Source organism: Notolepis coatsorum (genome assembly GCF_963971535.1).
Source record: "Notolepis coatsorum genome assembly, chromosome: 17".
In the NCBI taxonomy this organism is placed as follows: Eukaryota; Metazoa; Chordata; class Actinopteri; order Aulopiformes; family Paralepididae; genus Notolepis; species Notolepis coatsorum.
This window is the reverse complement of record NC_140181.1, coordinates 86,098,599-86,126,598: the sequence shown is the minus strand read 5'-3', so window position 1 is coordinate 86,126,598 and position 28,000 is coordinate 86,098,599. Positions and strand designations below refer to the sequence as shown.

General features: G+C 42.4%; 1 protein-coding gene across 1 annotated transcript; it reads left to right on the top strand.

Moving 5' to 3' along the window:
• LOC311244370 (YTH domain-containing family protein 1-like) lies at positions 1 to 27,809 on the top strand. Its single transcript, XM_084333834.1, has 7 exons — positions 1 to 429; positions 1,261 to 1,285; positions 4,901 to 4,963; positions 16,147 to 16,226; positions 21,399 to 23,072; positions 26,393 to 26,440; positions 26,661 to 27,809. The coding sequence occupies exons 1-7, from the start codon at positions 403 to 405 to the stop codon at positions 26,685 to 26,687; spliced, it is 1,944 nt and encodes a 647-aa protein (XP_084189960.1). The 5' UTR covers positions 1 to 402; the 3' UTR covers positions 26,688 to 27,809.
• The last annotated feature ends 191 nt before the right edge of the window (positions 27,810 to 28,000 follow it).

Sequence of the window (28,000 nt, the reverse complement as noted above, 5' to 3'; positions counted from 1 at the left end):
TTCTCGGTAACTGAGGAGGGATCTCTCTCTCTGGAATAATAATAATAATAAAAAAAATACAATCTGAAAGGCGACCGTGGACAGAGATATATATATATATACCGGATCCAAGCGAGAAGACGCTGGATATCTACCGAGAGACTGTAACAAACGGCGTTGTTGGCTTTCGGACGCAGAATTGGAGGCGACCGCCGAGTTTGGACTGTGTGGAAGTTGGGATAACGTTACGTGCTGCACCGCGGAGAACACACAGCGGAGCTACTAGCCACCAAGCTAAGCGGCACAGCTAGCCAGACAGCTCGAGAGGAACCGAGCAGGGAACTTGCTCACCACAACACGGGGCTTGCGATCCACTCACAGGCTAAAGGCTCCGTGCGAACCCAGGGACTTGCTTAATGAATTATGTCTGCCACGAGCATTGACCCTCAGGTAGGAAGGACGCCGCGCCTCGCCGGGTTAACGTTAGTGAGCTAGCATGCGAGCTAATCTGGCTAACGATGTATTGGGCTAGGGCTATCATCTGGAAACGCGGCTAGCTGGTGAACTTTGCTAACGTTAGCTTAGCAAACTAGCCGCATTCCATAGACTATTTCCATTTCATGTTTATGGATCGACACCGAAGAAGATTGGCTATTTTTTTTACATTCGTGGGTTGGAATTATCAAGCGACTTCACGGATGAATTTGTGCGCCTTTTGATGAGACCACCGCAGCGAAACACCCCAGCCTTTTATTTTGGATTCATCCGATCCACACATTCCGCCGAGGCTCGGGCTAACACCTGAAGCAGAACTATTCCATGGGACGTTGCACAAATACGGTGCATGGCGTCGGGTTGGCCCACTTGTTTGTAGCTTATGGAAGCTAGCTTGTTAAAATCACATTTGATGGAATGTACGCTTATGTTATTTTATGTCCAAACGCCATCTAAGCCCATTATGTGTAACTAACGTTAGAGCGTGTTGGTCAGAAAGTTTTGTGCATTGGCTAATGCTAGCCGATTAGCCAACGAACGTTAGGTAACGTAGCCAGTTAGTTAGCGTGTGATCTAAAGTGGATGTCCAGCCGGCCAGTGGCCCCCTCACTATCTAGCAGCAGCTACTTGATAACGTTGCATGCAGTGTTGCATGTCCAGGAAGTGGTCCTGTGTAAAAGGCCTGTGAACCAGACGGCTAACCTGTGAGTTGAGTGTGAAACTGACTGGAAATGACAATGACGTCTCCCTTTTCTCTCCCCTTTGCACGATTCAACGTGGATGCAGAGATCAAAGGGACAAGCATCTAAAGGTGAGCGTTGCTTCATATCGCAATAATGTCGTGAATCAATCTAATAATAATACATATTGCCAACGAGTTTTTTTCAATTTAGTTTGGGCCTACGTTTGTAGTTGCATCACTGTTTTTTATTATTTATTTATTATTATTTATTTATTTATTTTTTTACGTTGGTAGAAACACAGAACAAACGCACTTCTCATTAGCTTAGAGTCAGCCTATTCCACACCTTTAGTAGCCTCCTTATAGCTTAACCTACATCTACATATCTGAAAATGTGTTAAAACAGTGATTGTGCAAACTATATTGTTTTGACAATTTCTGAGATTGGGTGCAAGATCTTACTTTCCCAATGATTAAACTCACTAGTAAAGTACTCTATTGAATTACTGCTGTGCCAACATTATGATGGACAGGTGTAATGCAAAACGGCTGTTTGAATTCTGTGGTAGACTAGATCCAATATCGCCCTACGCACAGCCCCCCCCCTCCCCCTATTGTATGAATCAGTGATTATTCATTGCTGTCTGTCACCCTCTCTGATGTTAATTGGTGTTGATGATGGTGTAGTTATTACTAGCCTCTTAATTGACTGTCTGGGAGTTTGGTTGCCATAACTGTTAGAACAGGCCTAGGCCTGGATGGCAGGGGGCAGTAGCCATATGATTCAACTCCAGGTTGGTCCAGGACTCCAGGTGGCAGACAGTCATGGCTCACTGGTTATTTATGGAGAATGACATGCAGGCATATCGGCGCCTGATGGATATTGATTTATCGTAGTGTAACGGGTCGATCTTCTCTGATTATACATAGTTAATAATATTCTCTGTTGAATCTCTCTTATATCACTAATAGTGGTGACGGCGCCATCAGTCTCTGCTTTGTATTTTGATGATGGTTGCCAGTTCGATAATTGACTCCAACGAAGACACAGGCCATTCAAAGATGATTTGTTTATTGCTTACAAGCACTTCGGGATCGGGGGATACAGGCCTGGTCTCAGTAAAACTATTCAGTATAACAGAAAATCATAATCAAAGGAAACTTAAATAGTACTGAATGATTTATGTAACCAAATGCAATAACCGTTAACTGACTAATTCTAAGGCCAACGATATAACTTTGACCAGGATCAAATACTTGACTTCTATTACACAAATCACAAGACACTACTGATACAGATATATCAGTACACATGGATAATCATTCTGTATGTCAATATAGTTCCTGTCTCTGATGGGCTGTACATAGTAGGGGTGGGCGTGAGTGATCGATTACTCACGGCTATGAGAAAACTCTATCTTAAATTATTTAAACTCTATCTTAAATTATTTACTAGGACACACTTTTTTTTTTACGATGTCAGCTTGTGAGAATTCGTTGTAGCCAGCTAGTGTTGATGCTATTCAATGCTATCAACATTAGCTAAATAGCTAACCAACGAAATACAATGACAGTACCCAACTAACGGTAATGCCATTCAGAATGTATAACATAGCTACAACACACATTAACGTTAATACAATTAGATGCATCATTGTTTACAATGAATGGGTGGGGCTAGAATAGAAATACTTTTATTATCCCGAGGGAAATTTGACACTGCAAAGGACTGGACACAGGGACAAGTTAAACATCAATTAATTTAATACAACGGGTAGTATTCGAGCTGCGCACCACACAGGCTATTCTATTATATATACGGCTTTGACGCGCTGCAGATTAAAATCAGCAGCTCTTCCTCATCATCTATTGCCTGTAGCTGCATCTAACGTTGGCTAACGTTAAAACTAACCTAAAGTTGGTTGTTCACCAACAATCTCAACATTTGTTTTAGCGTTGGCTCAAAAACACAGAACCGGACGACACAAGTTGTCCGCTTATAGATAGGTTTTGCTAGCGATAACAACAATACTTCCGGTCGGGGGGGATTTCAAAATAAAAGAGCAAAGTCTAAAACACAGGAAAAGACGTTTATTTTGTACAGCGTTTTCCTCCACGACTACTCGAGTACATCATGTGATCAAACAATCTGGATTTTTTTGTAAAATGCCCATTCCTAATACATGTTTCACTACACACGAGTGCATGCTTACCAACTGTCAGTCTGCAACACTACTATCACCGACATCTAAGAAGGGAGATCCCCCTTGAATGGCCCTTCTAAGGTTTCTCTCCTCCACACTGCCTGTGGTGCAGCATTTTTCCCTATTGTTAGGTTTTAGTGAGTTTTTCCTTACCTTCGCATGGGGTATGTCTGGGAGTGTTTGCATTCATTTATTTTGCATTTATTTTAAATTTGTTGGACCTTATGGTGTTCTTGTTTTGTTCTTGATTTATTGTTATGTTTCTTCTTGACTTGTTTAAAGAAGACGTGTCCGGCCCATGGGGACATTAACGTGTGTTGTCGGGCCTTACAAATAAATTTGATTTGATTTGATAGACAGTCTCACACTCACCTGAGGGATACAAGCCCGGTCTTACTTGTTGTTTATAGATGCACCATTACCATGGATACTGTGTAGCCTAATATTACATATAAATGATAAAATAACAGCATACAAATATGAAAATAACGCATATGTTCACCTTACAACTATTAATTAAAGGTAAAATTACTGACACAAATTCTATATTACAAGATTTTGCTATTAGACATAGTATTAGTAACCATTTGAAGTGTATATGTATTTAAGGTCGCACCCGGCCATGTTGTTGGCTGATATTTGCATTTCACTGAATCTCAGTGGTATCTCTGTCTTGCCCACCAATGTAGCCATACAAATATCACAGAAGAAAATACCTATTTTTGGTAGCATGTTTCCATGCATATACATACAGTGCAGTACTTAAGTCTGAGTCCAGTGAAACAAGTTTAGTTTTGTCTCTGCACTCCAGAACACTGGGTTTGAAATAGAACAATGAATATGAGGTGAAAGTGCAGACTTTCAGTTTTAATTAGACAATGTTTCTTTACATCCATATCAGTTGAACCGTGTAGGAATTGTAGCCTTTTAGTTTTGTTATTAGGGTTATTATTACCAGTGACACCAGACATTCTACAAAATGACGCTCAATATCTGTAGAGCGCTTACTTTGATCTTTAACATTATGTGGCTACATTGACACACTGTGTCTGTTAGTTTCCATCTGTTTTTAAAATCATTTTCAATGACCTAGTGTCCATTAGGGATGGGCACAAGTAATGTTCCCAGATTGAGTACTCTCATGCATTACTCGAGTAATGCTCATCAATTGTTTAGGGAAATCTACTTTTAGAACACATCTTAAAGCGCAGCAGCAATGATGAGATATTGTGCAGAGTCACACACACGCTACTGATTTTATTATGTCTCGCTCCACGGACATGACAATGCAGACAAATGTAAGTATTGTCAGTCAAAGCAGTCAGTTACCATTAGTAATAATTACATTACCTTCACTGTCTGCAGCAGGTCTCTCCCACTCATGGAACGAAGTGTCCATATAAATAGTCTATGACCGATATGCAAAGTGGGCGACATGTTGTTGGCACAATTTGGAAATGCACAAACTTGAACGTCTGTTTTTATCTTTTAGATAACACTAAAAAAAAGCTAACAAATCCATACTATCCATGCTCCACAGCTTCCAACTTCCAGCTTCCTGCAACAACTCACGCCTCGCGGGATTTCAGAGCGAGATTTCAAAGTGAGTTTTCTTGTTTCATTGGCACAAATGGTGATAACCAAAAGAAAGAAAGTTTGAGCACCCTCAAAAACCACTCCAGTTCATTTGAAACGACAAGTACTTGAGTAATCGAAACCAACAGACAGTAATACCTTCCATCAGTTTTCTAGCCTTTCACTGACGGAGCAATGTAGCTGCAGCTGTTAATGCATCGTGTAAACATATTGTTGCTCGTCTGGACTGGTCCTTTGAGCTCCTGACCAGTCAAGCTAGTCTATTAAACAAATTTCACTTGTGCTAGTTTCCGTGACTGCCACCATAGTTTTCTCCTGCGTGAGTTGAATGGGTAGAGTTCTCCATCATGGGCCACAACAACCACAAAAGCGGTGCTCAGAAGTCTATACTTTTATTTACCCAACAAAGTGACACTCATTCACCTTAGCGGCAAAGAGAAAGATGTCAGCGGAGAAAGTTGAGTGTCACAATTTATGTGGTGAAAACACTGCATCCCTTAGATGTTGAAGCACCAACATTTAGGTAAGAAAACACAAGAATAGAACTAAACTAGCTTGCTACCCACCACCGTGACTTACACTAACAGTAACATGAGCTAAGCTAGCTCGCTACCCACCACCCTGACCTACACTAACAGTAACATGAGCTAAGCTTGTTAGCTAGCTACCTACCACGCTGACATACACTACACATCTATTGGAATCTGTTTCTTTACAAGTCCATAATTAGAGACTGTAACAGTAACGTTGTGTTTGTTACAGTTATGGTAACTTACAGTAAATTAAAAAAAATTATATTTATTATTGAATCATTAATAACAGAAACCAAATTAAACTAATGCAATCATTTACAGGTTAAACTATATGAAGTCAATTGTGAATATAACGTGTTAAGGCTTAAAAAAAAATCAAAGCACAATCGGAATTGTTAAAATCCAAACCATGCCCAACTCTACCAGTAGACAAGGCATGTACTCTGTGGAGCCTGAACTCAAGAGTAACACTGGTATCACAGACTACCACAGCAAGCCTACTTGTTATACTCTATTTATGGGACCAAGAGTAGGCCTACTTGGATAAATTAACATGAACTAAAGTCATCATATTTAGTATTTGGTTGCAAATCCCTCAATGTCCCTCAATACATCTGAATGGGACTTATGTAATTTTAGGTGCACAGTGGACTCTCGTCAGAAGACTCAAACACAGTATGGGATATGTAGTTGCCCTTGAGTATTATTTAGTCCCGGAGGGTCCCAATGAAAATATAAATAGTCAGCCTCCTGTCATTATTAAGTGGAAGTTGGGATTATTAAGTATTCAAAGTTATCCATTTAAAATCGGGGGCTGTATAAATAGGGTTACAATTCCTACATGGTTTACTTAAAGTCTTACAGACTCCATTCACCCCTAGACCAGGGCTGTACGTTAACTTTTTTTGCACATAGCACTGGTGCTACAGAGGTTGATAGTTTTGTAGCACAGGCCAAAATCTTGTAGCACAAGTATAAAACGTGTTATATTTGTAACAGTCACAAATGTGCCTATTGTATTTGTGTTATTTAGTTGCAGTGCCATGTTTGGCTGTCATTTAGTATATCGCCATGTGTTATTATTACTATGATACACTCATATGCTATTTTAAATTAATATCATAAACAACATAAGGAATATTAGCATAATTTTTAGTGGACTGAAGGAATGAGTCAGCGTTAATAGTTTTAAATGCAAATAATTTATTGAAACATAGAAGTGGGGTCGGTTGGGAGTTGGGACACACACACACAATGGGGGACCCTGATGTAAACAAGACTAAAGTCTTTCTCTGGTCTGCATCCCCTTAACAATTGTGTGTATTGAGCCGTACTGTATTGTACCCATTCTGCAATCTGTTAAATAAAGTTTTCATTCATTCACACTGTTTCAACTCACCACCCCCGCATCATATTGTAGTCTAGTCTGTCTTCAAACTTCCACTCCTCTCGACACACACACACACCCTTTCCCCAGTCCACACTGTCTCTAATTCTCTATGGCTCTGCCTCTGATCAGGATTAGCTTGTTAGCTTATGCTAATGTAACGTTCATTTCGGGCGATGTGGGCATAAAGGAATGGCGACGATGCAAAGCGTGTTAGATGCATTTGACCCGTTGTGAGAAAAAAAAACACCACAGACTTATTTCGGATCGCAAAATAGCTGCAGTCTGCTGTGCAGCTCCGCTCCGCTCGGCTGAGAGCAGAAGGCAGAAGCACGGTCTGGGGTGGATATGACATCACAGAGTTGCTATGGGTTTTTTCAAAATAAGAGTATCATATGAACCTGACTGTTGCTAACTGCCGGAGCCCAGATATATCATGACTGGAACTGCGCTTAGGCGGAAATTAGACCTGTGACAGGATTTTCAAAATAAGACTATCAATATGAACCGAATGCCTATCGCACCAGTGCTACTGAAGTAAATCCATTCATCGCACAGACCGCTGTTGCTGTAGCATGTGCGATATATATGTCTCACTGTACAGCCCTGCTCTCTTAGCTTAGTGAGCTTAAGCAGCTAATGTAACGTTAATTTAGGTCTGGCCACGCGACGTGGGCATAAAAGAATGGCGACGGTGCAAAGCATGTTAGATACATTTGACCCGTTGCGGGGGGAAAACTGCACAGACTTATATCGGCTAGCAAAATAGAGGCTCCCTAGCGCTGCTCTGCTGAACAGAGCTACACGGAGTTTCACAACACTGTGCGCGGGCCGCGGGGCGGATATGACGTCGCCGGATTTTCTAAATAAGAGTATCGCAATATGAATCAATCTTTTTATGTTGCATCGATCCTATTTGATTATTGATAATAGATCGATATATCGATCTGGATCGATGTATCGTCCCACCCCTAATCGCAATGCATCGATCCTAAGGGGAAAATTCAACTGCATCGATTTGAAAATGTTAGAATCTATTATAATCGCAATTTCTATGTGTACACAGTAGGGGTGGGGGGGGAAATCAATATGTAGTAGTATTGCGATACTTTGCGTGGCGATACTGTATCAATACAGGGATGCCAAGTATCGATATTTAATTATTCATAATTTTTCTTGTGTATAAGGAAGTTGCATTGTTCATTTCAATACCTGTAATAGTACAGTAGTCCACACACACACACACACACACACACACACACACACACACACACACACACACACACACACACATGTGCATTCAGTTAAGTTGGAATATGACTGTAATACAAACAGTTCAGTTTGTCAGGTACATGCAACACAGATTAGTGTTTACATCTGTCTGCTTGAGAAAATACCATGTTCTGCTATACAAATAATTGAAGTGAGATGAACAGACTGAACTTCATTTTATTAGATAAAACATGTTGACAAAGTTTTACTTTGCAGTTGAAAAAAGGTAATAAATTAAATTTGATAAAAAAATATATATATATTCGCAATACTCAGCATATCGCGATATATTTAGTATCGCCATACTATCGTGACGCAAATATCGCGATAGTATCGTATCGTGAGGTCTCTGGCAATTTCTACCCCTAGTACACAGTGTTGTTATTCTCATGTCTGTTACAGCCAACACAACAACATACGCTACTGCATCAACGTTATGATTAACAAAGCAAGGCATTCGTTCTGTTGCATTAACGTTATATTACTATTGCTATCGATAAATCTAGGTGTTCTAAAATATATTGCTATTGGTAAGACTAGAATAAGTTACATAACTTAATGTTACTGTCTCGGAAAAGTCTTGCATAGCGCAATGGCGGACTTTCCGGAAGTAAAAAAGCAAATGAGAGCTTCCGATTAGGGATGGCAATCGAAAACCGGTTCCCGTTGGGAACCGGTTCCTAATTGGCCGATGCCTGGAACCATGTGGCTCCCGTGACTTTCGATTCCCTTATCGCTGCCAGGTTTTTCCTACAGTTGCGCAATAAAGTTAGCGTTAGCATGTAGCCATGGCAGACTCTATTTGATTCCTTAAGGGCTCGAAATTGCCTGGGTTTTGGTAATATGCTCCCGAAATGCTCCCGCTGTTTGGCTACTTTTTTTTTTTTTTTTTTTTTAAACTTAATTTTTTTTATTAAACATTTATAGACAAACAACACGACATATACAATAACCTCAACAACACTATTAAACAGACATAAATAATAAAGAAAAAATGTAATACCCAAAAGACGAAAAATGAAAAATACTGACTTAAGCAAATAAAAAACATAAAACGGTTGTCATACCTTAAAGGGGAACTCCAACATTTTGGGAAATTAGCTTATTTAACATCTTCCCTGGAGTTAGACAAGAAGATACATACCTTTTTTGTCTCTGTGCGTGCATTTTAGCTTTGGGAATAGACGCTCCGTTAGCATAGCTTAGCTTCATCACTGGAAGTGAGGCAGGACAGTAGCCTTACAGTGCCTTACAGTGTATTGCAGTGTATTTTATAGTGATATGCATGACCTTGGTGGGCTCTAGGTCAACTCCTGAAAAGGGGGTCAATGTCAGACTTTGCAATCAAAAGTTAGGGGGCTAATAACCCTTGCCATAATTTCAGTGCGCCCCCTAACTTTTGATTGCAAGGTCTGACATTGACCCCCTTTTCAGGAGTTGACCTAGAGCCCACCAAGGTCCCATTTCTCCCTTATGTAGTCGGTCGTGTGTCCCTTGCTGTTCATTATAGCCTGGTATATTGCTCAGGGTTTCCGTTAGAATTTTTTTTTGCAGGTCTGAGTGTCCGGTAGATTTCAATCTACCGGACAAATGGGATAAATTCCGGTCAGAGTTTATTGAGCTTAAAAACAATTGATATAAAGAATGACATCATCAAGGCATTTATAATATTTTAACTTAAAACTAGGCTACTTTTGCGTATATACAGTCATTAATATATTCCAAATAAAATAAGTCCCTCGAGACTTCGTGCTGCTGCCGACTTGAGGTGTCGGTGGGCAGTCTGCCCGACCTTAATAAACAGCAGTCTGTTATAATCACATTTTTATGAGCTAACGAATTCCGTTATATTGGACATTTGTATTAATTATATCAAGCGAAGAACTGAGAAATTTGGCAGAGAGAGACGGCAACATTATCGTGGGTTTGCGTGATGTATATCTCCACCTCCCAACGACTTGGTGCTGGTCATAATGTCCTGTGAAAATAATTCCCTCTAAACACAATTTGATTATTTGAATTGTATTAAAATAGGCTAAAATTAAATAGCCTATGCGATGAACGAAACAATCATCGTTTCATCGTTGCTTCACCAAGCAGCCGGTCTAATAATGACATCCTGTTGTCAGCGCGAGCTGGCTGCTGATATATTTACGTGAAGCATGGAGCAGCAGTGTTTTTAGGTCCGGTCTGGAAACCGCTCAGCAGCGCCCCCACCCAACAGCTGAATTGCCAATGGCTGAATTGGAGTACTGCACCCTGCCGGCCGGCAGATGGATGCTTCTCGCAAATATATCAGCAGCCAGCTCGCGCTGACAACAGGATGTCATTATTAGACCGGCTGCTTGGTGAAGCAACGATGAAACAAATACAAATTATTGTTTGTTTCGTTCATCGCATAGGCTATTTAATTTTAGCCTATTTTAATACAATTCAAATAATCTAATTGTGTTTAGAGGGAATTATTTTCACCGGACATTATGACCGGAGAGATTAAATATGTCGGACTTCAACAGATTTTGCCAGTCAAATACCGGTAATTACCGGCTAACGGAAACGCTGATATTGCTGATATTACTCTTCCTTGCCCCCCTTCGTATGCCCATACTATCATCTTTATTATTCCATTCTGTTCTTCGTCTTTGGCCCCCCTTATTTCTTTGTTGTAGTAGTCTCTAACCTGTAGATATCTGAAGTGGTCCCTGTTTTCTAGTCCAAATTTCTCCTTTAATTTTTGTAGTGTCTGCATTTCCCCCTTCTCTATCATTTTGCATATCGCTGTTGCCCCCCCCCCCCCCCCCCTCTCCCACCGTCTGAATCCATGGTCTAACCTCCCTGGTTTGAATCTCTTGTCATGTGCTACCCATCTCAGAACCCCTGACTGCTTCTCCAATTTGTGTGTTTTTGCTATTCTGTTCCATATGGTCAAGGGTTTGGCTACTTCTATGTGCAGTGAAAACTACTTGAATGCTTTAGAACCTAGTCATTGATTTAGTTCAGGGTGAGCTAAAATTAGCCGCGGAGCTAACGCTAGCTAACGTGAGCTAACGCTATTTAATCAAGCTCACAAAGAGAGATAAACAGCTGACAGCGGATAGTACAGGTACAAATACAATAAAACAGCAGGTGGGGGCTGTTGTGTAAACCTTGTACTCTTTAGTTCACATATAATAAGAGACGGAGTGTTTGTTTACTAGTCTCTGTAAGCCAGGAAGTACCATGGTGCAACATACAAATGTGTCCGTGTAGCAACACAAGCCAATACCTTATAGGACAGGGCCCCGGGGAGGGAGCTGTGTGTGTGTGTGTGTGTGAGTGAAAGAGACAGAAGTCAGAGGAATAACGACCTGTTATTCAATAGATTAAATTAGTTTAAGAATAAAAAAATAAATACATTTTAAGAGAATCTCAAATACATTATTTTATTTAAGTGTAGGCTATAGTTAATGTTTTATTTTTTACAGTTTTTGTATTTTTCTGACATGGGGGCTCAACAATAAATGACGATCAGAAATGTCAAGTTGCATGTTGTTATTCTAACCAGCTTAGACCCCTACGCTCTGCATCTTCTGGCCGCCTCAGACCTACTCCTATCCAAGCTCCGGGAGGGTCATCAAAGAGAAGTCGCCTATTCTCAGTCCTTGCCCCACAATGGTGGAATGAATTACCCACCCCAGTTAGGACAGCCGAATCACGTCCAATCTTTCGCCGTCGACTAAAGACGCACTTCTTCAACCATTATCTGAATAAAAAAAAAATATCTAACCCTAACTAACTGTACTGTCATGCACTTGTCCTAATAAACTAACCTACACTGTAGCACTCAACACTTTGATGAACATTGTTGCTCAGCTGATAGAGTTGTGCCCTTCCTGATGGCTTGTCGTACAGAACTTGTAAGTCGCTTTGGATAAAAGCGTCAGCTAAATGACTAAATGTAAATGTAGTTCTGTTGCATTTCCAATTTATTTATTTAAATCATAAATTGAGCAGTTATCGATAAGGGAATCGATAAAGAATCGAATCGATAAGCAGAATCGATAATGGAATCGTATCGATAAAATCCTATCAATTCCCATCCCTACTTCCGATTGGTCATTTCCTTTCTTAACCTTGAAACCAGTCACGTCACTCTACTGTGATTGGACCGTTGGCTTGAGTGCAATGTGGGACTTGTAGTTTTTGGACGATTAGCAGCGGAGAGAAAAAAGCACGACAGGTTGTAATCTTCACTCGCACAGTGTGCGAGTAATTGATTTTTCCGGTTCGCACACACATATTCTTAGGGGCAAATGTGATTAAAATGGTCGCACTGTAGAGCCCTGTTGATGCAGAGACTGAGGCAGAGAGAGGCCGACACAGAGAAAGAGAGACTGATGCAGAGAGAGAGGCCGACACAGAGAGACTGATGCAGAGAGAGAGGCCGACACAGAAAGAGACTGATGCAGAGAGAGAGGCCGACACGGAAAGAGACTGATGCAGAGATAGAGGCCGACACAGAGAAAGAGAGAGACTGATGCAGAGAAAGAGGCCTACACAGAAAGAGACTGATGCAGAGAGAGACTGTAGAGCATTTTATTTTTTCCCAAATTCCGTTTTTTCCGTTTTAATATTTCAGAATTCTGTATTTTGCTTTTTATGCTCATTTTACCATCAGAAAGTGTCTAATAAGTGGGAATGAATAAATGTCCACAATTTAATAAGATATAACAGTCCATTTAATGTTTTTAAGTGCTGCAACTCAGAAATACTGTTCAATTTTCAACTATTTTTCAATTAATATTGTGACAAAATAAAAATACACTTCAAGTGTAAACAATAGATACAGCTAGCTACTACTGACATTATCACAATGACAATGTTAGCCTAGCTATATCTATTATATTGTGATGAAATATAGTAATGCATAATTTAGGCACCTTTAGTTTATTTCGTTTATAAAGGACAGTGTATAATGACAATCGTTTGCATTAAACAAATGGATGGGTGCACTAGATTTTGCAAGAAGCTATCATTTCCATCTATAGTCCTATGTACTGTAACGTTTCATAGCTATTTAAGTTTATTTAGATTATAAAGGGCAGTGTATAATGACAATCGTTTGCATTAAACAAATGGATGAGTGCACCAGATTTAGCAAGAAGCTATCATTTCCATCTATAGTCCTATGTACTGTAACGTTTCATAGCTATTTAAGTTTATTTAGATTATAAAGGGCAGTGTATAATGACAATCGTTTGCATTAAACAAATGGATGAGTGCACCAGATTTAGCAAGAAGCTATCATTTCCATCTATAGTCCTATGTACTGTAACGTTTCATAGCTATTTAAGTTTATTTAGATTATAAAGGGCAGTGTATAATGACAATCGTTTGCATTAAACAAATGGATGGGTGCACTAGATTTAGCTAGAAGCTATCATGTCCTAACGTTATAGCTATTTAATCACAATAGTGTCGCAAGTGTTTTTGCGGGTCCAGTCCAGGGAACGTTGACAGAATTAGCAAAACACCTTATCACTGGAGGCATTAAAAGTCATTAGGATACTGTTCTGCTCTGAATTGAGGGCTTATTGCAGAATTTCTTAGCTTCTTGATGATGTTAACACTGAAGCAGCCAGACGCTTGAGCACCGCTGTGTTGTGTGTAACACGCTGTAGCGTCCCCGCCTCCCCGGTCGCGTGTGCACCAAACGTTCCACCCAAAAACGGAATTTCAGTCCAGATTAGGCCAAATTCTGCAATATTCCACGTTTTGCAGTTGATTCCATTTTTATTGGTTAATTCTGCGATTCTGTCCGCGATTCCGTGAACGCGGATTTCATATGGCTCTAAGAGAGAGGCCGACACAGAAAGAGACTGATGCAGAGAGAGGCCGACACAGAGAGAGACTGATGCAGAGAGAGAGGCCTACAGAGAGAAAGAGAGAGACTGACACAGAGAAAGAGAGAGACTGACACAGAGAAAGAGAGAGGCCGACACAGAGAGAGAGAGGCCGACACAGAGAGAGAGAGAGACTGACACAGAGAAAGAGAGAGGCCGACACAGAGAGAGAGAGGCCGACACAGAGAGAGAGAGAGACTGACACAGAGAGAGAGAGGCCAACACAGAGAGAGAGAGGCCGACACAGAGAAAGAGAGAGGCCGACACAGAGAGAGAGAGGCCGACACAGAGAGAGAGAGGCCGACACAGAGAGAGAGGCCGACACAGAGAGAGAGAGGCCGACACAGAGAGAGAGAGGCCGACACAGAGAAAGAGAGAGGCCGACACAGAGAAAGAGAGAGGCCGACACAGAGAGAGAGGCCGACACAGAGAAAGAGAGAGACTGACACAGAGAAAGAGAGAGGCCGACACAGAGAGAGGCCGACACAGAGAAAGAGAGACTGACACAGAGAAAGAGAGAGAGGCTGACGCAGAGAAAGAGAGACTGACACAGAGAAAGAGAGGTCGAAAGAGAGAGAGACTGACACAGAGAAAGAGAGAGGCCGACACAGAGCGAGAGACTGACTGATTGTCTTTACTGTTATTACCAATATTATGATATTTTATTGCTTAATATATGTTATTGTTTGTATGTTGAACTTGCTTTGGCAATAAGTATGTTAATATTTCATGCCAATAAAGCCTATTTGAATTGAATTGAATTGACTGACACAGAGAAAGAGAGGCCGACACAGAAAGAGAGAGACCGACAGAAAGAGAGAGGCCGACACAGAGAAAGAAAGAGAGAGGCCGACACAGAGAAAGAGAGAGACTGACACAGAGAGACTGATGCAGAGAGAGAGGCCGACACAGAGAAAGAGAGGCCAACACAGAGAGAGAGGCTGACACAGAGAAAGAGAGGCCAACACAGAGAGAGAGGCTGACACAGAGAAAGAGAGAGGCCGACACAGAAAGAGAGACTGAGAAAGAGAGAGAGTGGCTGACACAGAGAGAGAGAGAGTGGCTGACACAGAGAAAGAGAGAGAGTGGCTGACACAGAGAAAGAGAGAGGCCGACACAGAGAGAGAGGCCGACAGAAAGAGAGAGGCCGACACAGAGAAAGAGAGAGAGTGGCTGACACAGAGAAAGAGAGAGGCCGACACAGAAAGAGAGAGGCCGACACAGAAAGAGAGAGACCGACAGAAAGAGAGAGGCCGACACAGAGAAAGAGAGAGAGAGGCTGACACAGAGAAAGAGAGAGAGAGAGGCTGACACACAGAAAGAGAGAGACCGACAGACCAGGCAGTGTGTGTGGCTCAGGGGAAAAATTAGACCCAGACAAGGAAAGAATGACAGCTGATTCTCTCAGCAAAAGAGAAACTGCTAAAACTTTGCCATGTACAGACTGGTCTGGGATTCCTCCTGGTGAAAGATCTTGTAAAGTGACCCCCCGTCGCCCATCAGTCATGTACCAAACCACAACGACTTCAATACAGCCGATTTAAAGGCCAGTTTTGTTGTGTGAACAACACAGCGATCTGACTAGTTCATTTAGTGTGTGCATCAGGTACATCTGGGTTTCTGCTATTGTTTTGGCTGGCCAACATGGCTGCTAAGATTCTAATTTAACAGCCAAATGTCAAATGTAACAGCCATAACATGTAATACTGTGCTGTCATAAAGAAATGCATGAAAACATGGTTAGTTAGGGGAAATAATCTTATCAAAAGTACTTATCAGTCACACACTTGTCCTCTCTGGTCGCAGGGCATGGCAGTAGTCCACTAGGCATGATTCAATAATCCACGGCTGCCACACACTAATGCACTTTCAATGTAATATATAAGATTTATATTTTCTGACCAATTGAAATTCTAGACTGCCATTGGCCGGTATTTACCAGCTGACAGAAACCCTGGTGTGTATGATATTAGAGGAGGCACAATGTAGGCTAACCAACAAACGTTAGTTTTCTACCTAAATAGTAATGCACTTTATATCCATTCATACATCCATATTTGCCTATTGTATTGAATGTGTGTGTGTGGGTTTTCTTTTTCTTTTATTTCTTTCCCAGTGCAAAATGGTTCGCTGCATCAGAAGGAGACTGTCCATGACAATGACTTTGAGCCGTACCTTACTGGTCAATCAACTCAGGTAAAGCTCTTAAAACTATTTTCCAAAGGAGATGATATTTCTGCTCTTTAGGGGGCTATATTCTTTGCAAGTAATAAACGGATGTACATTGAGGCTTGATGAAGTGAAGAGGCAATTCATGTTTAGTGAGAGGGAACATGTGCTATATATATGTAGTGATCATTCAATGCTTTGTTTAAAGGGATGGTTTACATAGCATAGTATCATACACTTGCTAGTAGAGTAAACGGTTCATAGCCATTAGCTGAGACTGAGAGTCCCATGGTTGGTTTTGGTGGCTGTGTATTTTAAGCCACACTACAACATGTAAACAAATGTTTTAACCATCCACAACAGAATACAACAGTAATTTATTTATTATAATAATGGCTTGGATTTATATAGCGCCTTTCACATACAAGGCACTTTACAATAAAAGGGGGATGGGGGAGAGGATAATGGTGGCCTAAACTGAGAAACAGAACAGCGCAAACGGAACAAAACAAAATGGAACAAACGGAATGAATAGGATGCTATTGCATCAGAGACCATATGCCTGGGTGAAGAGGTGGGTTTTCAGCAGGTTTTTAAAGTGGGCGAGAGAGTTCGCATTTCGGATGTCCATGGGTTCCATCCAAAGGGTGGGGGCAGCGACACTAAAAGCCCTGTCCCACAACCTGGCTTGTGGTATGGTGAGTAAGCCTGTGTCAGAGGAGCGGAGATTCCAGGAAGGGGTGTAGGTGTGGAGAAGGTCGGATAGGTATTGAGGTATTTCCGGTGCTTCAAGACTGATGTGATATCTTATAACGGCAGTGTATCACTATGCACTTGGTTCATGCGCTTCTGGTCTGAGAGAAGAATCTAGAGTCGAAAATACATAATGACTATTGTATTCTGTTAAAACTAGGGATGCTCGATATTGGCTTTTATACCGATATTGTCCAACTCTTAATTTCCGATACCGATATCAACCGATACCGATATATGCAGGGTCCCCCCCCCCCCCCCCCCCCCCCCCAAAACGGAATAATTTCAGGTAATTAACATTACATATTTCTTGTTGTGGAATTAACACAACATTATGCATACTTTTGACAATAAATAAAATCAGAATTTGTTCTTACTTGCTTGCCTGGGTAAATAAAGGTTATAGAAATGTACAAACAAAAACAAAACAAAAAATTTGAAAACCGATACCGATATCTTCCGATATCACATTTTAATGCCGTTATCGGCCGATAATATCGGTAGGCCGATAATATCGGACATCCCTAGTTAAAACTTTTGTTTGTTGTGATGTGGTTTAAAATATATTTGTTTATGGTCGCTAGGGCTGCAACGATTAGTCGACATAATCGACGATGTCGATTATAAAAAATCGTCAACGAGGAATTGTTGCGTCGATTAGTCATTAAAAAAATATATATATATATATTATTATTTAAAAAAAAAAATTTGGGCACTACCTATCTTTGTGAAAGTGGCTTCTCAGCTCTGGTCCAGCCAGCTGAAGACTTCTTAGCTTAACATAACAGACCGACAGTAAGTTTGGGGGAACTAATGGGATAACTGGGGATGTTGTTTGGTCCTGACAAGAGTCTCAAAGCAACTCTGAGGTCATGCTCAATGTCCAATCTGTTCCTCTGCTCTGTCTTCAGCTAGACCAGAGCTGAGAAGCCACTTTCACAAAGATAGGTAGTGCACATTTTTTTTTTTTTTTTTTTAATTGTTTTTCGATTAGTCGACTAATCGAAGAAATAATCGACAGATTAGTCGACTACCAAAATAGTCATTAGTTGCAGCCCTAATGGTCGCCATGTGCTACCTGTGTACAAGTTTTAAACGCCAAGGAGTCTTAACTGACTGATGGAAATCAAAATCGTCTCTATTGATCCAGTATTGCACAAGCTGGCCTCAGCTGGCTACCAGGAACCAGACTGCAATAACGTTAATGTATTGAGGCAGTTTATGAGAAGAGTCCAAAGACTCCTTATTGATGATTATATAAATAAATGTCTGAGCCCAACCAGAAGTCTCTGTAATCTTACATTCGCTGCCTACAGCAGGTCTCTCTCTCCCTCTTCCTCGTCCTTCTCTTGAGGAGAGAAAAAATATGTTTAGGTATGGATGGTGTCTTTGGCACCACTTTGAAAATTGTCACCGCCAACTAGGGTTGTTGCCGAGGGACATTGCCTTCGGTGATTGACGACCTTCAGAGTGATTGCCTTTGCCGATGTCATGAGAATTATTTTGGTCGTTTCAACTTTGAAATTTTGCAAAATCAACTTTTTTTATTTAAGATGAGGTCGGACTCTGCACTGACAGATTTGTGTTCTTTGTGCTACTTTTATAAATGTCTATGATTTAAAAAGGTTTAAACTTTACAGCACTGACAAAGTTGAACAAAGTGCTGTGCAAGTCCCACAACATAAAAAAATAAAATTCTTTAAAAATAAAATTTATCTCGAAGCTTCGAATTAAAATCGAATCTCGGCCCCGAAGCTTCTAATTCCAAAAAAAGATTTGAAGGTCATCCCTAGTCATTTGAGCCCAAACAACTTACTGGCATTTAAGCAGAAACCTGTGCCGTTAAATAGGCTTTGGGTTAAATGTGACGTGATCGATTTTTTTATTACTCAACTGGACGAACCGCGCAGTAACGTTCCTCCTTCCAGGTTTATTTTTTCAGAGGCCGGGTCGTATAATGGCAGTAATGTAGGAGAGACCTGTCCAGCAGGGTCGTATAATGGCAGTAATGTAGGAGAGACCTGTCCGGCCGGGTCGTATAATGGCAGTAATGTAGGAGAGACCTGTCCGGCCGGGTTGTATAATGGCAGTAATGTAGGAGAGACCTGTCCGGCCGGGTCGTATAATGGCAGTAATGTAGGAGAGACCTGTCCGGCAGGGTCGTATAATGGCAGTAATGTAGGAGAGACCTGTCCGCAGGTGTCTCAAAGATATTGAGGAAAACACAGAATTGTCTCTTTCTCTCCAGATGCACAGCGTTCCAAAAATGTCAGTTAAAAAAAGAAAAAGATAGAATATATATTGTAGGCACACAATTAACCCTTTCACCGCCGCACTACCAAAACGGTTAACCCTTTCACTGCGACAATACACAGAGGGTTAACCCTTTCACTGCACCACGACGGCGACCGTCGGTTGTGTGATAGTAAAGGGTTAACCTTCTGTCGTGTGGCAGTGAAAGGGTTAACATAATTGTATCACTACAGATATGTAGGGCCTTTACATTATTTTACTACTGATGACATAACGACTAACGAGGGGGCGTGTCCCGTTTCCTAGGTAAAGATTCCAACCCCTTCCCCTTGTAGCTCCGTTCTGAAGGGCCAAGTGTGGAACCACATTTTGTTGGTACAATTAGCAAGGGAACCCACAGATTTCTCAAACTAATGTTATGCTACAAAAGAACAAGAGTAATGCTGCCCAGCTCTGTTAGTCTGCTGCCTTATGTTAGCCTTTTAGCAAAATCTCAGTAAGATTTCAAACTCTGATCACATTATAATAAATCTAGGTGTTGTTCCACCAAAGTTATTATCTTCTGATTGTCCAGATGTTTTCTTCATGTACATTGTAGTCGCGTAACATCCGGCTATAAATTCGGCAGAAAGTTAAAATATTTGACTGTTCCTGCCTGGTATTATCTGCCGGCATCACCTAATCTTACCATCCTGCTCTCATCCACTAAAATTATATCCGGTTTGCCCTCTGCCTGAATCCATATGAACAAGACTTCTGGTGGGATATTACTTAATAAAAGCGACCTTTGGTTGTGCGTAATCATTTAGAGATGTTCCTAAACGCTTAGTGCCTCTGTTAACATTGTTAGAGGTCACACCCCTACCCGGAACACAGCCAGAACTCCGACCACAGGACTTGGTAAGCCAATGGCTATATGTATCGTTTACACTACTGGCAAGTATTTCATGGCTGCTTTATTTAAAATAATCTGAACTGTCCCTTTAAGAACAGTTTTGTTGCTTGGTGTTTTTTTGATTTTGAGAAATGTTCAAACCCATTGACTTGCGCTGGTGCAACAAATGCAAACAGTAGGGTGCATCCAATTTCTACAAGATACCTTGGTTGGTATTGAGGGTGATCAAAATTAGGGATGCACAGATCCGATTTTTTCAGCCCCGATACCTGGGCTTTGGGTATCGGCCGATACCGAGTCGAGTACCGATCCGATACCCATTGTTCAATTAATAAACTGTATGCCTCACTGTGTGGAAGAGACTGGGATCATTCTTTTGTGCAAGGCAACATCAGGCTTGACTTAAAACATTACTTTCCTAACTTAGTGAAACAAAATGTAACAAATTAACACATAATATAAATTTATATATATTATTATTTATTATTTAATTTATTATTATATTATTACATTTTTATAAACATTTATTCAGATTTTTCTTTTATATAATTATTTGATATACCCGGTCCAGCTATTTTAGTCATATCGGGGCCGATATCTATCGGATCGGTGCATCCCTAATCAATATCAGAATCGCAATATGGTCTAGTAGTGGAATATCCAGAACACAGGAGGTGTAATATTTGTAAAAGGTGAAATGTGTGTTGAAATACCTTCTAAATTAAGTACTGCGTTACATAGGTGTCCTGGCCTACAATACTTTTTTAAAATCTGTACTTTGTTTGGTACAGATCCCTGCAAAAAATCACACCATGATCAATCATTTTAATAATGAGGCAGAAATCATATCCCTCTGATATCGTGAATCATGTCACAATCATAATAATTTTCTGAATCGTTCAGCCCTAATCTGAATCGGCTATATTAAGCCCAATCCAAAAAAGAATTTCTTTTAATAAATGAATGAATGAAACAATGTGGGCTATAATGGGCTATAACTCAAGCAGAGCCTCGTTAATACAAAGAGAATGTAATGCAGTTCAGCAAATGACCTGGCTGGACGATAGATGGATAGAGAGAGTACCTGCAGTGACCACATTAAGCCTAAATCTTATATAGACTTAAGTGTCCACTTCTGTATTATTATCTAGGAAGATACAAAATATGGGATTGTGAGGCGATATAGGCAGATCAGTATTAAATTACTCTGATCCCTCACTAAGAGCCGACTGTGTTGATGTTCTCAAACAGTTAGTGACTTGTTATTGTTGTGACTTTTCTGTCTCCCATGGTTCCAGAGTAACAGCTACCAGTCCATGACCGACCCCTACCTGTCCAGCTACTATGCCCCCTCCATTGGATTTCCTTACCCCCTCAGCGAGGCCCCCTGGTCCACTGGCGGAGACCCCCCCATCCCTTACCTCACCCCCTATGGACCCTTGAGTAATGGAGACCACCACTTCATGCCGGACACGGTCTTCGGCCAGCCAGGGGGGCTTGGCAGCAGCATCTACCCCCACAGGTTTAACTTTTTCCCAGAGAACCCGGCCTTCTCTGCCTGGGGCACCAGTGGCTCCCAGGGCCAGCAGACTCAGAGCTCAGCCTATGGGGGCAGCTACAGCTACCCTCCCAGCTCTCTGGGGGGAACCCTGGTGCCTGACGGGCAGACTGGCTTCCACAGTGACACCCTCAACAAGGCCCCTGGCATGAACAGCCTGGACCAGGGTATGATCGGCCTGAAGATGGGAGGGGACGTCACCGGCCAGGGGTCGGGGGTCAAGGCCGTGGGCTCCGTGATCGGTGGCCCGGCAGTGGCGGCGGCCGCGGGGAATGGGGCCACGCCCATAGGCATGCCCCCGCCCAAGCCCACCTCCTGGGCGGCCATCGCCAGCAAGCCAGCCAAGCCCCAGCAGCTGAAGGCCAAGGTGAAGCCAGGCATCATCCCCGGGGCAGCTCTGCCTCCACCGCCCATCAAACACAACATGGACATCGGCACCTGGGACAACAAGGGGCCTGTGACTAAGGTGGCCACGGCCCCCATGCAGCAGCACCTCGGCATGCCCCACGGCCACGCCATGCAGCCCCAGCCCCCCATGCAGCAGGCCCCCATGCAGCAGCCCCCTCCCCAGTCCCTGGTGCAGCCCCAGATGCAGCCCCAGATGCAGCCAATGGCCTTACAGCACCAGCCTCCCCATCACCAGCATCACCAGCCACCCCCGCAGCCCTACCAGAACCACGCCCAGCCCCCGCCTCCCCAGACCCGCTGGGTCGCCCCACGCAACCGCAACCTCGGCTACGGGCAGGGCGGGCCGGGCCTCGAGAGCGGTGGTGGCATGATGGGCCTGGTCGGCGGCGGTGGGAACGGCGGCCCCCCGGGATCTGTGGGCGTGGGCCCGGGGGGGCTGGAGTCTCACCCGGTGCTGGAGAAGCTGCGTGCCGCCCACAGCTACAACCCCAAGGAGTTTGAGTGGAGCCTGAAGAACGGCCGCGTGTTCATCATCAAGAGCTACTCCGAGGACGACATCCATCGCTCCATCAAGTACTCCATCTGGTGCAGCACGGAGCACGGCAACAAGCGGCTGGACTCGGCCTTCCGGGGCATGGGCGCCAAGGGCCCCGTCTACCTGCTGTTCAGCGTCAACGGCAGCGGCCACTTCTGCGGCGTAGCGGAGATGCGCTCGCCCGTGGACTATGGCACCAGCGCCGGCGTTTGGGCGCAGGACAAGTGGAAGGGCAAGTTCGACGTGGACTGGCTGTTTGTCAAGGACGTGCCCAACAGCCAGCTGAGGCACATCCGCCTTGAGAACAACGACAACAAGCCGGTCACCAACTCGCGCGACACCCAGGAGGTCCCGCTGGAGAAGGCCAAGCAGGTGCTCAAGATTATCGCCACCTACAAACACACCACCTCCATCTTCGACGACTTCACTCACTACGAGAAGAGGCAGGAGGAGGAGGAGGAGGTGCGAAAGGTGGGTACAGTAATGGTTAAGTGGTGCATTTATATTATATAACAGCTTTTATCCAAAGCGCTTTACAATTTGTTACTCACACATTCACACACCAACGGTGGAGGCAACCATGCAAGGTGCCAACCTGCTCATCAGGAGCAGTTAGGGGTTAAGTGTCTTGCTCAAGGACACTTCGACACGCTGCCCGGGAGGCGTGGGTATCGAACCGGGAACCTTGCGATTACCAGACAACTTGACTGATTTGACAGAACAGGAAAACGGAGGTGCATTGGGACTAGGAATGGGAATTGACCATATTCATTATGTAATGCTCGGGTTGGAATCTTTCCACCCTGTTCCCAGGTAGGAATATTTGAATTATGTGTGAATATGGTAGGGCTGGGCGATATGGCCAAAAACGTTATCGCGATAAAATTATTTTCATATCACTCGATATCGATAATTGTCGTCGATATAATTTCTGTCAAGTTTAATTAACTTCTTATGCCCGGCGCCGATGGACGGGCTATTAACACTTTCCGTGCCACTCACGAGATATCTCGTGTTTTTTTATAGGTGGTTGAAAGCCACTCACGAGATTTCTCTGATTTTTTTTTTTTTTTTTTTTTTTTTGTGATCTGAAATTATTGCATCACGCGAGCCTACCCGAGTATACACGAGCTCCGCCGGAGATTATATGTGGTAAAAAGCGCCCCCTATCGTCTTTCAGATGACATAAGGGATTTTGGAATGGACTCAATGAAAATGGATGGGGGAAAAAATCCGGTACTCCACATTTTCCAGTCCACTGATCCAGCCGGGGTTATCAGAGTTCATTCTGGATCCTCTGAGCCCCGCGGATCATGGAGTTCTACTGTATCGCGTTGGATCCATACACTTATCGATTTTTTCGAATGGTGATCAGGAATTGGAATATACCAGTTGGATACCATCTGATGTCGGGTAAGGACTCTATGTTATCAGTGTTAGGATAATCAGACTAATTTTGATGAAGTTATAGGCTGTTTTGTGAATTGGACTCTTTCGGTTTCACTGTAAAAGTCCGAGAGGAAATCAACGGGGCGATTATCCGTGCGTGGCCCGAATGTGCTTGCGTGCACGTATAATATTGATCATCTAGCGTTTATTTGAAAACGATTCATAAAAAGGCCGACGAATATCAACGTTGTGGAATATTCCAGTAAAGGACGATTTTCATAGAATGCTCCAGAATGGGCTGTTTTTTATCTGAAAACGGGTGCTTTTCTAAATGCACTGAAACGGAAATGACGCGATAAAAAAACAATCTGCCTTGACAGCACTGACTGGAAAATAGTCTTTGATAATGCGATGGGCAGATTAGACACATAGCCATAATTTAAAACATAGATTAGGCGATATTAACGTTAACATTGGCGCCGATGGTGGCATTCAGCGGGTAAAAAGGAAAACCCGGCGTGGCGCTCAAAGTGTTAATAGACTCACTTGTTTTGCTGCTGCGAATGTCTCAAGTTGATGTCGTCATCAGTCCGCACACGTTCTTCTACGCACCAGTGCATAGATTATTATATTCCACCAGGGGGCAACCTACCGCCACTGGATCATATGCATTATAAGAATGGAACTAACAGTTAGCCAGAGCAAGCGGTGTATCCCACGACAATGTACTAACTATCACCCTAAAATACTCCGTTCCGCCCCAATACATTGCAACGACGTCCACCGCATACCCCACACTACTCTAACCGTTACCTCAGAATTCACGCCACACACCCACTCCGCACGTAAACTATAAAATAGCGGCGTGCAAGCTAATGATCCTAGCCAGCCTTGTTTACTACCCAGAGGTGCACCGCGGGTCTCCTTCGCTGTCGCCATCTCCTTCACTGATTGGTTGTTAGTGCGTGTGCTCATATCCAAGCTTGGAAAATCGATATATCGAAACTTTGCGACCACGTTTCATGTTTATTTCGAGGAAATAATTTATCGCGATAGTTATCGTTATTGTTTTATCGCCCAGCCCTAGAATATGGTCAATGACTAGTGGGTTAAGCGCTGCATGATGCACTAGTTGACATAGGGCTGGGCGATATGACCAAAAACGTTATCGCGATAACATTATAAAATTATTTTCATATAATTCGATATCGATAATTATCGTCGATATAATGTCTGTCAAGTTTAATTAACTTCTTATGCTGCTGCGAATGTCTCGAGTCGAGTTGATGTCGTCATCAGTCCGCGCACGTTAGCAGTTAGCCGACAAGCGGAGTATTTCATGACAATGTAATAAATATGACACTAAAATACTCTCTTCCGCCACAATATATTGAAACGACGTCCACTGTATACCCCACACTACTATAAACGTGGCCTCAGAATTCACGCCACACACATACTCGGCACGTAAATATATAAAATAGTGCCGTGCAAGCTAGTTATCCTAGCCAGCCTTGTTTACTAGAGTCCTACCTCTCTACCCAGAGGTGCACCGCGGGTCTCCTTCACTGTCGGCCATCTCCTTCACTGATTGGTTGTTAGTGCGTGTGCTGATATCCAAGCTTGGAAAATCGATATATCGAAACTTTGCGACCACGTTTCATGTTTATTTCGAGGAAATAATTTATCGCGATAGTTATCGTTATCGTTTTATCGCCCAGCCCTAAGTTGACAATAGAAATACTAATTTGTTAACCTGAATTTTAACCTACATCCAGTTGTCTGAGTAAAGCACATTTCTGTGGCCTATTGATATAATTAATTTGCATTTCACATATTTTGTATATATTTTAACTTAAGTGAACATCGGTAAGTACAGAGGTTGTATGTTTATGGTCTGTTACACCAGGGACTAGAAGATGACATGGGGGGGAGAGTATTTATTTGGGCCAAAGAATCGAAGATTTTAAATTGATAATTTTACAAATCTAAGTGATAATGTGTTAGGTGTTATCTCACCATCTTTGTTTCAGGTAATAATCCATTTATTTAAAATAATAAAATCACAAATAAAAATAAATTGTATTAAAATAGACCAAATCTGTGTTCTCTGGAACCCTACTTTGGGCATCCCTGGCAGACACAATAAAAGAACTATGGCAATTTCTTTATTTTTATTTTAGTCTATTTGGTTAGATGATTACATTGGCTAACTAGATTAATTGTCATCAACAGTGAAATGATTTAAAATTCTCAATGTTTTCTGATACGTGTGATATTTTGTCCTATTATTAGAAATGATTGTGTGACTTTGTTAACTTATTGTATTGTCTCTCTCTTGTGTCTCTCTCTCTCTCTCTCTCTCCCCCTTCCTTTTCTCTCACATCTACTCCTGTGAACAGACCTTTGAGCCTGCGCCGCCCATCCAGAGGGGCTCTCGGTTGGATCAGGTAAATCACCTTCTCTCTCTCCACTCTTAACGTTAAGTAATATTGACCATGACGGTTGAGAGATGATCGCTGTTGATCACTTGCCATCTGTGAGCACAAGATGAAGAGATCGTCTGTTCCTTTTGTTTTGTTTAGACCAACGCAGGAAGATCACATCTCTTACCGTGATGTCTCTGGTGTCTCATGATGTCCTCTCTGTCCTCTCTCTCCCTCCCCACAGGAGCGCCAGAACAGGAGTAAACAATAGAAGACATTATCCTCGGCTTGATCAACAGTTACACGAGGACTTTTGATTTAAAGAGACAGAAAAAATAATGAAAATCCAACCATGCCCTTTTCCCCCCCTATTTAATCATCCTGGTGAATCTCTGGCATCGTGGAGACTCTGCTATCTGCCCCATGTACCACCACCTCTTGTGCAGGGATAACGAGCTGATTTAATGTATTACCTAGCCACCACCACACTGTTTAGTTAAGACTTTTTCTTTTTCTTTTCCTCCGTTCTCTCCATCTCGTACTCTTCTCTCGTCAGACTGGGTTTGTCTCTCCTGCCCCCGCCCGCCCGCTCCTCCTCTTTCCATTTGAATCAGGGTCTGACTGCACCAAGGAGGGGAACACAATCTGCCACTTTATATTCCAGTACAATCAGGAACTGATGTGTCCTGCCCCTTTTTTGTCCACTGGGGGGCGACATTGCCATGCTTCAGAGGTTTTAACTGTGCCAACAGGGTTGGAGGATCCAAAAAAAAAAACTGAAAAGAAATAAGCAACGTGGGACTTGGAACTGTGCGAGTAATAAAACTTCAATGGTTTATCTATTTTTCATTCAGATCAATGGGGAAAAAAATCTATATTTTTTGGCTTACTACTGACAATTATCATTTCAGAAACCTGCTTTTCTGGAGCCTTAAATGTTTTGTGTTCTAGTTTTATCGATGACTTCTCAAGAGAACCGCTCTATAACAGTGACAGTGCTGGAGAAATCAGGGATAGTGTGATGTCACACAGGACTCGAGACTTTTCAGTGGAGGAATTAGCAAAAAAAACAAAACACAAAGGAAGGAAATGCAATGGAATGGCTCCTCCACGACCCGGAGCTCCTCCACGACCCGGAGCTCCTCACCAACTCTAAAAGAACATCTTAAAAATTGTACTATTGACATCCCTCAGCCACCCCTCTGCGTTGGGTTTCTTTTCATATAGATTGTCGTTTGTCCTCAAAGGGGTTTTGTATGTTTCGTCAGGAGATTCTGTTTGTGTACGCAATCCAGTCTGAGAGAATTTTTTTGCATCCACCATTTTAAATTAATTATTTTATAATTGGATTCATGTAATGATGTAATTGATGCATTTGAATGAATTGCTTGTTGCTTCTTTTTTTTTTTTTTTTTTTGGAAAGGGGAGCGGAGGGGGGGGGGGGGGGGGGTCACATTGGTTATCTGTCCATTCACCATCATTCTGTCTTAATCCTTTTGGTTTTTTTGTTTTTTTTTTCAAATTCGGTTTTGCTAAGTCTATCATGTCCTTCGTAATGCTAAGCTTTAACGTAGGATTCCTATA

Excerpts from the sequence above, each read along its gene's own strand:
- LOC311244370 (XM_084333834.1), top strand. The coding sequence starts at position 403 with ATGTCTGCCACGAGCATTGACCCTCAG. Across the intron at positions 4,964-16,146 it reads TTTCAGAGCGAGATTTCAAA|TGCAAAATGGTTCGCTGCAT; the intron begins GTGAGTTTTCTT and ends TTTCTTTCCCAG. Across the intron at positions 26,441-26,660 it reads GGGGCTCTCGGTTGGATCAG|GAGCGCCAGAACAGGAGTAA; the intron begins GTAAATCACCTT and ends CCCTCCCCACAG.